General features: G+C 36.5%; 2 protein-coding genes across 3 annotated transcripts in view; both read left to right on the forward strand.

Moving 5' to 3' along the window:
* Positions 1-5,029, forward strand: part of LOC131149381 (N-terminal acetyltransferase B complex auxiliary subunit NAA25) — a 32,660-nt gene extending 27,631 nt beyond the window's left edge. Inside the window, exons 18-19 of one of the 2 annotated variants that reach the window (XM_058099780.1) lie at positions 2,817-3,080; positions 3,705-5,029. In XM_058099780.1, the coding sequence (XP_057955763.1) occupies positions 2,817-3,080; positions 3,705-4,418 (978 nt within the window). In that variant the 3' untranslated portion in view covers positions 4,419-5,029. The remainder of the gene's footprint in view (positions 1-2,816; positions 3,081-3,704) is intronic. The other variant, XM_058099781.1, reaches the window with a different exon arrangement.
* A 4,354-nt stretch (positions 5,030-9,383) lies between these two features.
* On the forward strand, positions 9,384-12,663 carry LOC131149504 (laccase-12-like). Its single transcript, XM_058099991.1, has 6 exons — positions 9,384-9,460; positions 10,004-10,155; positions 10,574-10,818; positions 10,988-11,116; positions 11,233-12,165; positions 12,283-12,663. The coding sequence occupies exons 3-6, from the start codon at positions 10,590-10,592 to the stop codon at positions 12,411-12,413; spliced, it is 1,422 nt and encodes a 473-aa protein (XP_057955974.1). The 5' UTR covers positions 9,384-9,460; positions 10,004-10,155; positions 10,574-10,589; the 3' UTR covers positions 12,414-12,663.
* Positions 12,664-12,666: the final 3 nt, after the last annotated feature.

Consider the following 12,666-nt stretch of genomic DNA (forward strand, 5'->3'; position numbering starts at 1 on the left):
AAGTTGAAGGAGAAATTGAAGATGATGTAATGCATAGAGTTAAAGCATGTTGGGTAAAATGGAGAAGTTCTTCAAGTGTTCTATGTGATCGTAGAATACCCTTAAAATTGAAAGGGAAGTTTTATAGGACAGCTATAAGACCAGCTATGCTATATGGATCAAAATGTTGGGCGACGAAGAAACATAATATCCAAAAAGTAAAAGTTGCCGAGATGAGGATGCTTAGATGGATGAGTGGTATAACATTAAAAGATAAATTAAGGAATGAACATATTCGTGGTAAGTTAGGTGTAGCTCCTATAGAAGATAAGATAAGGGAAGGACGACTCAGATGGTATGGACACTTGCAACATAGGCCTTATAGTGCACCTGTGAGGAAGAGTGACTTAGTTACTGTGGGGGGTAGTAGAAGGGGTAGGGGTAGACCTAAAATAAGTTGGGAGGAGATAGTGAGTAAGGATTTAATGTCTTTGAATATATCAAAAGAAATAGTCCATGATCGCATAAATTGGCGGAAAAGGATTCATATAGCTGACCCCACTTAGTGGGACTAAGGCTTGGTTTTGTTGTTGTTGTTGTTGTAGTCAGAATATTTTTTGTATTTGTTCTCATAAAGACAACATTCTTCCTGCTGTGAAAGACTCGTTTCCCTAGATAAGAGTATTTATTACAGTAAAATTTGTTATTGCAAGTGGTAACCCTTCCGGAAGGGGGGTTTCTAAAAGAATTTAGCAACTAATTATGATCTTTGTTCAACCAAGTGAAATATTTGCGACTAGAATCAAGATCAGAATTGTAACTGGATGCGCTGGTAATAGAAACTGAAGGACAGATTCCTGTCATGTGTTTGGGTCAACATAGAATTGGAATTGAAATGGATATTACCGTTTGGTATATGCAGACACAAGAGGTGGAATCAATCTAATTTGTCAATTATGCCACTATATAGTATAAAACTTCTGTATTTAATATGCAGTAATAATACCATAAATCAATAATTACAATATTATTGTATTTATTGTATAATAATTATTTTATATTGATTTAAGATAAAATAATAATATAAAAGATCAATAATTTTACCACAATTATGGCATTATATTTTAGGGTAAAAGACACTAACCTCCTTTGAGGGTTGGAAAGAGAGACTGACCTCCTTTCAGGTTTTGAAAATCTCAAGGACCTCCTCTAATGTTAAAAATTCACAAACCTCCCTTGAGTTTGTCAAAAAGACATTGAACAGTGAACTCCCCTTATATTTGACAAAAAGACAATTTTTTTTAGGGATATAAGTGCCCCAAAAATCGAATTTAAGAGAGATTATAGAGATGCTTGACATCTCAAGAGAGATGTGGGGGATTTTTGGAACATTAGGGGAGATCAATGTCTTTTTGCCTAACCTCGGTGTCTTTTGCCCTATATTTTCTTGTAGATCACTGGCAGCTCTCTTTAGCCTCCCCAAAATTTTCTGAAAACCCTGTAAATGTTTTTTAACAGTGGAACTTTTATCCCAATGCCATATAATAATGGTCAAGCATGAGGTTTAGCATTTAAAGATCGAACCAGGATTATGAAACGATGGGGCGAACAAAGTTTGTCTGATGAACTTCGATTATTGGGCTCTTTTCTTCTTAATGTTCATGTAATGACAGCTGAGATAGTTTGAGTAGCTTGAGATTTTGGTAATTTGGAAATTATCTAGCCTTTGTATTAAGTATGAGCTTAGGAGGCAAGCTAAAGTTTAGAGTAAGATATCTACCATTTTATTTAAACACCTGAAGCCCAGTATATCTATGGGCTTACAAAATGTGAATGCTGATGATTTACTTCAAGCTAGAAGCTTAAAAAATTCCAGTTTCCTTCTTAGTCTGGAAGAAGCAGGGAGAAGCAAATTCCTTATTTGGAGATGAGTTTTTTCTTATTTAGAGCATTTAGTAAAGTGAATTTTTTTTGGAGGCCCTAGCAGGGGTGATAGGGATTGCTACTGTAGCATTTTGGTTCCTTAGAAGTTTAATAGGTTTTTTGACAGACTGAATTTCTGTGTTTTCTTGATGGATGTTCTTTGAAGAAAATGTTGCGGAATGGATTATTCTTTCTTGCTTCACTTATCTTTGGGTTTCAATTATGAATAACTTCCTTAGTCCGTCTTTGGGCCTTGCATGTTTGATTAGATTTCAATATGTACTTTTGTCCTTTCTGGACTTCTTGTTTGTATAGACTTCCACTTGAAAGATATGTTGAGCTCATTAGGGAGAGTGTTCCCCTAGGAAATAAGGAAAAATTGGGTATAGGGTATATATTTTTAGAGATTCATGTGGTAGCATTCATGTGGCTGCGTATGGGTTTAGATGGGTTTCTTGGTGGAAGATCATTCATTGGTAATGGCTTCTTAAGGAAGAGGTTTTGTTCGGGGCCTTGTGCTTTAGGATCTTTCTGAGTGTTCAAAAGATCTCTCTATTGCCCTTGTAGTAGTGGACAGTAAGAGGCTTAATAAAGGTAAGCTGGAACTATGTTTTTTTAGCAAGGAGGCCTACTAGTTTGATTATTTTGAAGAGCCATTTTTTGTTACCATGGACTTGTGCTTGGGATTGCCTTGGTTTGTATTTTATTCTTGAAAAAGCTAAATAAATGTTTCTTATATCATACCTTGTGTTTAAAACCATTGTGGACTGCTACTTTTGAGTGTTTTATTTATTTAGTTTCCTGTTGTGCACAATTCTGCAGCCCCCCTCTCTTTTCCTTTTTTTTTTTTTTTACCAATTTAAGTTGAGATGGAAACTTACAATTAAATTCTTGTTTTTTGTATTTATTTGCAGCAGCAACTCACAAAAGAAAGGGAAACAAACGTACGAAAGGTTATTGAGAGGAGATCCCTTCTTCCCCGGTTGATATATTTGTCTATTCAATGTGCTTCGACATCACTCAAAGAAAATGTTGAAGCCAATGGCTCTGCATCTGATCCAAAAATCTTTCTAGAGCTAAAGATCTTGCTTGAGCGCTATGCAAAATACTTTGGTTTGCCTTTCAGTGATGCAGTAGATTTGGTGGTTGGGGTTTCAACTGGTTCAAAGTCTTCTGAGGTTTGATACTGGCACCAGTTTACTCCAAGTTTTTTCTTGCTATTTATTTCAAATCATTGTGCATCATGAAAATCCACATCTGCTGTTGGACTACTGAGTTTTGTCTGGCACATTAAAATTTATGTGAATATCTATGGGTATGGAAGTGGTGATTGAATATAAGAGCTCGTGTTGACAACTTGACATGTTTTTACTTTGCCATAAATCTCCATAGTGCATGCAATATGAAAAATTTAAAATTGGTGATATTAATTAAATAGCAAGTAGTGACTACCTCCATGAGACTTGCGCTAGTGTTTGTTCATGAACAATTGGGATATCATGTTTCAGATATGAGACCTTGAAGCAAGTTTATTCTATTATATCTTAGGTTCTCAAATGCGGAAATGGCAAAAGAACGTGTTAAAAACAGTTCATTGCTAATGGACTGTAGATGGATCTTCTGTAGAGGAGAGGAAAATATGCATCTGCCACCTCCCTGGCACTTGTGTTTGATGATATTGGCCAGAATTGGCTGGAACCTGCCAGAGATTTTTTCCCCTCGTACTGCATATTTTATTAAAATTCATTGTTACTGTAGGCCATCTGATATGCTCTTTCTAACTGCTTTCCTATTTTGGGCAGGTTCTTAACAGGAACATGGTCGACTGGTTAAATTTTGCGATATTTTTGAATGCGTGGAACTTAGGTTCTCATGAACTTGGGTCAACTGACCAAGATGAACACAAGCCTGGTATTTGGCACATTGTGGATTCATTGCTGTGCAAGTGTATACTAGAGAAGGTCAGATCCATGGGGCTCCTCTCCTACTCTGCTGGGGTTGATCTCCCAATTTTGCTGCAGTTGATTTCAGAATCCTTGGCTTGGCATAGTCTTCTCATCCAGTCATGTGCTCGATCAGCCACACCATCTGGAAAGAAGAAGAAGAAAAGTGGGCCTGCAGATCAGTTGACCTCTCCAATCTCTCGTGCAATTCGGGTTTCGATTCAGTCTTTGTGTGATATAGTAGAAGAGGTGTCAAAATGGCTGAGAGAAAAGATAAACCAGTCAGAGGATGAAAACTTGGAAACCATACTGTCCGCCCTCCATAGAAATGGGCCGACAGATGAAAGGCCCGGGCAAGTACTCCGGACTCTAGAAACTTCAATCTCATGCATGAGCGATTCAGAACTTGGTGATTGGACCGTACAAGCACTTAAGTTGTGGAGCCCCATTGACGTTGCAAGGAAAATACTATCTGGGCAGAGGGAAGTACTATCTGAGTTTCTTCAAATTTGTGAATTGAAATTGAAATCATTGCAGGCATTGAGGCAGCATATATGGCAGATTCAAGCTTGAAGATGGTTCAATACATTTCCTTTACAATCTCTCCTGTTAAGCAGATAGTTACCAGGCAGCTCGAGTCTAGCAGTTTACTCCTGGTTCAGTACACTCCGTTCCTTTGCAGTCTCTCTTGTTAAGCATCCAACTACCAGGTAATTAAAGTCTAGCAGTTTACTATTTGGCATGCAGAATGATTTTCTTCTCTTTTCTGGTAGTATGGCCGTATACCGTTCACCTGGACTTTTGCCTGGTGTTGCTCTGCCCCACCCTTGGGGTCAATGGATCTGATCTGGTCTAAGCTATTAGCTGCTTGGCCTCTGAGAGAGTTAGCAGAATTCAGAGTTTGAGTTTGTGCTATTTCAGCTTGTATTTGTTTGCGAGGGAGGGGTTTGGTTTCCTTTCCAATAGATGTGTGGGATAAACTTCGAGATTGACTTGCAATTTATTTATTTGTTTTGGGTGGTTTTCTTAAAATCCATTTTCCTTATATTTCCCCAGTAGACTTTCCGCCAAAGACAAGAAGACACTTTTTTTTTTTTAATGTTTTTTAAATTTAAGGAGGTGTCCATGTTTATGTACGCATGTATCCTTTTTCGTAAATAATTATTTTAGCTGTGCAATATTCATTTCGGCTCCCTCTGGTTGAGAACTGCAAATGCACAAATGTGGAAGATTTTACTAGCCTGAATGAGCAGGAACTACAGATATGATGAAGCCGATTAGGGTTTGGTGTGGGAAAAATGACAAGAATGCATGTTGCATTTTTCAACAGCAGGACCATAGACTAATTGTGGGAAGGGGTTTTTCTTTATTTTTATATCAGTGAATACTGTGGATGACAAAGCATTTTAGTATAGGTAGAAATTTATTATTATTATTATTATTATTATGGATGAACTCATGATCAGCAAACTAGAAATAAACTAAGGTGGCGTAGTTATTTGGCAGGCTACCTAATGCATACCGATTAGTAGCACAAGTCAACTATGTGCTGAGCCTCTACGGTCTGCCCCCATTAATTAAAGAGTTCTTGGGGAGCACATCAATATGATAGATCAAAAACTATGTGCATGCATATTTCATATACATATTTTTAATAATTGTATTTGATATTCACATTTTCATAATAAGCCATCAATAGCTGACAGTGCTAGTTCTTTACCCAAAAATAACTAAGTGACAATGCCAGTTGAACTAATAGATGCCGTGATTTAAGGTGGTTGTGTATGAAAATCCCATTCGTTGCATGCCCTTTCATGGAGAAGTAGAGCTGTGGCTTGCTATTTCAATAGCAATCAATTCCATTTGACAAATCCTCTGTTCATTGTCTGTGTTTTGAGAGAGAGAGAGAGCTAAGATGGTTGAGCTTTTAGTGTTGGAGTTCTTACTTCGGATTGTAAAAAAATATGAAAAGGGGTGTAAAACGAGATTTCAGGTTGTATAACCGAGTTAGGTGTGGGTCTTTTAATCTATCAAAGAAAGGAGAAATTGTATCGGGATTTGTTCGTTCATGTATGGAGAAAGTAGTTGGCAAAGTCGCCTTACAAATAAAGCGCTACTTAAGATTTGATACTCTAGAATTGAATGGATTGTGAATGGAATACAATAAAAAATTCCAAACATGTAAAATTAAAAGGTTAATTTTATTTTATTTTATTTTATTTTTTCTAGATTGTAAGCATGAGCTGTAATGTTAGACTATGTGAATAAATGTTATACAATGATCTACGTCATCATGCACTCAGGAAGATGATTAGAGGACCATCCTAGGCTTTGAAAATTTTCCATTATAATATAAAAAATTATTTAATATAAGATAAATTATGTGACGAAATACAGTGTATCAACGTGAGATCCCTCTATATTAATTTGATTTCTTGCACGCTGCGCTGTTTTGTCGTAGACAAAAAATTCTACGCCCTAAAGTATGCATGGTTGATTTCTAGTTCTCTTCCAGAAATTTTCTTCTACCGAAAAAGTCATGCATGCTTTTTTGGTCCTCTTGAAATTCCACGCCACGCGTCAAATTATATGCACGGTAGATTTTTTTATTTCTTATTTCTAGTCAAGCATATCTAAAATTGAAGAGAATTTGTTTTTACTACGTAACTCAAGAGGGTGTTTTTCAGTCGCTTCGGAAATTTCATTCTAGAAACTAAACATGTTTGATCAATTGCTTGTGTTTTTAGCTTTAATTTATTGTCAACGGATATAATTAGATTTTGTTTTATTAGGCATGAGATGCAAGTATAATGTATCTTCATTGCTTTTTGAAATTAATTAATGATAGTTTTTATATCTTATACTTGATTATTTCATTAAATTCTTTTTTATCGTCTTTAACTCTCTACCCTCATTTCCCCAAATTTCTTCTCCCCTCTAGAAAAAATCCCGACTTTGCGCTCAATAATTGTTCGACAAATATGGTCAAGTAAAGCGATAAATTTTTTTTAAAAAAAATAAAATAAAAATTGTATATGGGCATTTTAGAATTTTAAAATTTGATGACTAGCTAAAGAAAGAGTTAAAGGTAATAATAAATAAACTATTAATTTTGTTACTAAAGTAATATTTAAAAAGCTGAAATAGAAAATAAAGCTGAAGCAAAGAGGATTCAATTTTATTAAATCATTGTATCTGAATTAATGACCGTCCTGATTCTTTTTTGACTTTCAAATCGTTTGGGATGTTGAACATAATAATTAACACCACTCAAAATGAGTTACGTACTCCACAATGGTAAGAAAAGTTCATGCAGGGTTAGATTAGGTAATGAAAAGAGGTTTTTAAGTTTAATGTACACATTTTAATGATTAGATTTTGAAAATTTAGATTTCAAAACTTACAAAAGAGATGTAACAGTCCCGAACTATTCCACTAAAAAAATTTTCAATAGAAAGAGATACTAAATAAGAAATAGATTATGTTCTAAAATCCCAATTAATGAATCAAAAAAAAAAAATTATTGTCTATATTTTGGTTATAGAAATCGGGATAGTGAAGATCGAACTCTAGAGGGTGGAAATACTTGATTTTAAGAGGTTTCTTATGGGTATCCTAATAGTTAAACCTCGTGACTTTTATACCTTGAAAGTCATGAGTTCAAACTTTTAAGAGAAAATGGAAAAATTATCAAATGAAGTTATTTTTTGTTGTGTGACACAGACGGATCAAAAGTAATCTTTAGTTTTAATCACAGGAATAAGGATGGTGAAAATTTTCATGTCCGAGACCTCGAGTTCAAACCTTAGCAGAGGTGAGAAATAGTAAGTAATAAAAAATTAATTACTTATTATTGTATATCTCAAGCCTGTACTAAAAAGAAAAACACACGAAAGATATGAAATTGTTTAGATGCCCTAATGTTTTGATCAAACAACCATCCCTTCTAATTATTTCTTACAGTTTTTTTTTGGAGATAATTCGGGGACTCCAGCTACCATGGCACCACTTTGGACACTATGGTGCGACACCAAACCCGAGGGATGAAAGCCGCCCACCCACTGATGCACCCCTGGTAATTCACCGACGTAATGCCTCAAGAGGGAATCGAATCCGCGACCTTAGGATCACCAAAGTCACAAATCGTCTTTACCACTTGAGCTGATCCGACTGGACTAATTATTTCTTACAGTTTGATTGAGAAAAACTCTAATACCGTGTCAAAAAAAAATGATTTCTTAGGGAAAATTCTAGTCAAGCATTTTTAAAATTGACTTGTTAATTAATTATTTAAATAAGACAGGAGTTTGTAATTAAATTGAATTATTAATTAGCACAATTGATTTTGTATCCTATACGTAGGATTGTTGAAACATAAACCATGCAAAAGGTTACTCAATGATGAAATCCTAATTAGTCTTATAACAAGTACACGTTACTAAGCTATAATTTTTTTTTTCTTTTTTAATATCTATGTTGACAATTGAGCTGCCCATGTGTAGACTGTAGACCACAACAAACCTGTACTATGTTGGTTCTAAAAATATTAATATATCCTAATTTGAGAATTAGGGCTACACTCATTTTTAGTTGTCTAGTAATGATATTATTTTTTTAGTAAATCATTATTTATCTATTGGCAAAAGATACTGATCGACATCTTTGAGATTTGATAAATAGGCAATAACCTCTTCTAAAATTTCAAAAAATTTAAGAAACACTCGTGGGTCTTTAAAAATTTCATGTACCTCTTTTGAGGTTTGTCAAAAATACGCTAATCGATCTCCTCTTATATTTAGAAGCATGAGGTAGTGAAAAAATAATAATAATTCAATTTTTTATTTTATTTTTATCTTAGAGAATTACAGAGTAAACTATCTACTTTTTTTGGTCTTCTAACATTTACATAGAAATTTAGAAAACGCCTTCCTATATTTTCGAACTTCTTTGCATCTTAAAAAATATATTTTTTAACTTCTCCAAAATTATCACATTATTTTCTAGTTTTTGAACATTTATACAAAAAATCAAAATAATTTTTTTTTTCAACTTTTCTATACAAATATCGAAAAACATAAAAACAACGTAATATTTTCATTAAAAAAAAAAAAAAACTTTTCTTTCTATCAACCAAACAGGTCCTAAGTCGCTACCATATGTAGACTCTGGTGTGATAGAGCCATGTTTCTAACTCTCCTTTTGGTCTTCTTCTTCTTCCAGGGCAGATAGAACCATCCCTAGTTTAGTGGGTGACCCAATCCTCCCTTTGTTGTTGGACTTGGTTTTTTTTTGTTTTTTTTTTTCACTCTTACAAATCCTAACATCTCTCTGTTGACTCAACACACCTAATCTTCCAAACTTCCCCTATCATGTATTATAAATAGCTATTCTGCCATGGTCTAATTTCACACACTGCCTCCTTGGAGTTCCACTGACTGATTCACTCCACAAAGAGCAAAGAGGAGAGGGATCATATTATCTCCATGGAGGCACTAATCAACAGCACTACCCATTTGAAGCATTTTTGGTTTTATTGCCTTCTACTTGGATTCTTCATTTTCTCTGCTTTCCTAGCCTCCTTTGCAGATGCAGAGATTCACTACTATGAGTTTGTTGTATGTCTCATCTTCTTCATTCACTTCTCGTTTTCATTTTCTTCTTTTTTTTTTTACCTGCCGGAACTTAGGGTGGTGACTAAGGCTTGGTCTTATTGTTTGAGACTTAGGTTGGCGTGCCAAGATCGACCTTTTTGAGTTTTTTTACGAAAATATTGAAAAAACACTCGACATGTGTTCTTCTTCTTCTTCTTCCTCTTATTATTATTATGAAAGCATTATCTAGCTTAGGTGGGGCCTGCACATATAGGACAATATCCTCTTATATATAGAGGATTGTCAAACCTTCACGAGTACCGCTTAGATGTAAGTCTGATGAAAAAAAAAAAAAAAGGGATCTGGTCACTAATTGACCAGTTATCTCTAAACAACTAGCACGACAATAATCCATCAGGTGCCCACTTAAATGCAAGTTTAAACTTCCAAAGAATCGAACATGATTTCATTATTATTGTTATTATTTGGAAAGGATTGTCAATGATAAGTGCAGGGCTAATTAACTATTAATGATGTTTGTTGAATGAATGGAATGGAATGGAACAGATAGAAGCAAAGCCAGTGAAGAGGCTGTGCAGGATCCGTGAGAGGGTGACGGTGAATGGGCAATTTCCAGGGCCAACATTGGAAGTAAGAGATGGAGACACTCTTGTCATCAGAGCCATCAACCTCGCTCAATACAATGCCACCCTTCATTGGTAATTTCTCACCTTCTCCTCTCTCGTCCACACACTTCATTATTTCTTTAGAGACCCAAAATACTCTCCTTTCTAAATTATATGTATCTCCAGAGTATTTCGAAAACACGCAACACCAGAGTGAGCCCCATGCCCGAGCATCGACCCTACTTCAGTGTTGTGTGTTCCCGGAATACTCTTAGAATACGGGAAAACCTAGTTGAATCGTTCAGAAACTTGAGGCTTGAGCTTAATGGTCATGTTTTTCTTGGGATTCGACAAGATTAGGTTAGGCTAGCCCATTTTCAGTACAAGGTCAAAAATTAAAACACATGAAATTAAAGAACAATTTTAATATGTACATAACATACGATATGAATATAGTTTATAAATTTTACTTTAACATCTGAATAAAGTTTTATCCATATGCTGGAATTAGGCATGGGATTCGTCAAATGCGGACGCCGTGGGCTGATGGGCCGGCATATGTGACACAGTGCCCAATCCAACCGGGCGGTTCATACACTTACCGGTTCACCATCGAGAAGCAGGAGGGAACACTCTGGTGGCATGCTCATGTGTCCTGGCTTAGGGCTACTGTTTATGGAGCTCTCATCATCTACCCCAAATTAGGCTCTTGCTACCCATTCCAAAAGCCCGTCAAGGAATTCCCCCTTCTTCTTGGTACATGATGGTCATGTTTGGAAGCATAAATTACGAATCTTATATTTGAATTTGTGCAAATTTTTTTAGCCAAAATTTGATATAATTTTTTGACTCAAAAACACAAGGCTAATTCAAGTTACAAATTAAATTCTATGGCACGATGATGAACATTTTTTATGATGATCAGGAGAATGGTGGAATAGGAATCCCCTTGACGTCGTAAGACAAGCAACTTTCACAGGAGCGCCTCCAAATGTGTCCGATGCATTTACCATCAATGGTCAACCTGGCGATTTATACAGATGCTCTAGCAAAGGTTTGAATTATATTTTATCCAAGTTCCTATAAATCTAAATTCCTCCGCAAATCCTTAAATAATATTCTTAATAACATTTTTTCCAGTCGTGACTCCTGCCAAATATCATCTTGCAGGGACGGAGAAATTTCTTGTGAATTTTGGTGAGACAGTTCTCCTTAGAATCATCAACGCTGCACTCAATCAACAGCTCTTCTTTGCCATTGCGAACCATGGACTAACAGTGGTGGGTGCTGATGCTGCCTACACCAAGCCCTTCACCACAAGAGTTCTCATGCTAGGACCTGGTCAAACCATGGACGTTCTCCTGAAAGCTGATCAAGCACCTCGTCGGTACTACATGGCTGCTCGAGCCTATGCCAGCGCTCAAAATGTAGCTTTTGACAATACGACAACCACCGCAATCCTCAAGTACAACAATGGGCTTCGCTCCACCCCAATCCTCCCGCCACTGCCAGCCTACAATGACACAGCCACTGTGACTGCATTCACCAGCCAAATAAAGAGTCCTTCTAAGGTTGAAGTCCCCACTAACATTGATGAGAACCTGTTTTTCACTATAGGGTTAGGCCTTTTTAACTGCTCCCGCCCTAGTCCGAGGTGTCAAGGCCCTAACGGCACACGCTCCACTGCCAGCATGAACAATGTCTCTTTTGTGCTCCCATCGAGGAGCTCCATCTTGCAAGCGTACTACCAACGTAGACTGGGTGTCTTCAGCACAAACTTCCCACCCGTTCCACCAGTGCAATTTGATTACACAGGCAATGTGAGCCGAAATCTGTGGCAACCAATACCAGGAACTGAGGTTCTGAAGTTGAAGTATGGTTCTAGGGTTCAGCTTGTCTTGCAGGATACAAACATAGTCACAACAGAGGAGCATCCCATGCACCTTCATGGATACCATTTCTACCTCATTGCACAGGGTTTTGGAAACTTCAATGCTCAAAGAGATACAGCAAAATTTAACCTCATAGATCCACCATCAAGGAATACCATTGGAGTACCGGTTGGTGGATGGGCAGTCATCCGCTTCGTGGCTGATAATCCAGGTAATGTAGAGAAACAAACAATTAAGTATATTAATTGTTCTTGTTTGTTTTTTTACCTGATTCTTGACAGGAGCATGCACAAAATTTGTTCATAATTTGTTTCTGATTCAAAAACAGGGGTCTGGCTGATGCATTGTCACCTTGATGTTCACCTGACTTGGGGACTAGCAATGAACTTCGTAGTTGAAAATGGAGTTGGAGAGCTGCAGTCCATTGAGCCGCCTCCAGCAGATTTGCCTCCATGTTGAGATCATTGGCAGAACATCTCCAGTGGTTACATTTTCCCAATAAAGACAATTTTATGCTTCTTTAGTCCTTGGTATAGAAATCTTTGCTTGCACTCATTGTTGTCTGGGTTTCTCCCGTGTGACTGCTTTTGCAATTGCATAGTGCAGATCTGAGCAAAATGCTTCATTAAGCATTGGATCTAGCACGTTCATTGATTGTTATCGATTTGTTTCTTACGAACAATGAAAAAGACAGATTTCAGGTTTGCAATAT

Source organism: Malania oleifera, chromosome 2 (genome assembly GCF_029873635.1).
Source record: "Malania oleifera isolate guangnan ecotype guangnan chromosome 2, ASM2987363v1, whole genome shotgun sequence".
Classification (NCBI taxonomy): domain Eukaryota; kingdom Viridiplantae; phylum Streptophyta; class Magnoliopsida; order Santalales; family Ximeniaceae; genus Malania; species Malania oleifera.

Coding starts and splice junctions, on each gene's coding strand:
- LOC131149504 (XM_058099991.1), top strand. CDS start 10,590: ATGCGGACGCCGTGGGCTGATGGGCCGGCATATGTGACACAGTGCCCA. Junction 11,117..11,232: donor ATACAGATGCTCTAGCAAAG/GTTTGAATTATA, acceptor ATCATCTTGCAG/GGACGGAGAAATTTCTTGTG. Junction 12,166..12,282: donor CTTCGTGGCTGATAATCCAG/GTAATGTAGAGA, acceptor ATTCAAAAACAG/GGGTCTGGCTGATGCATTGT.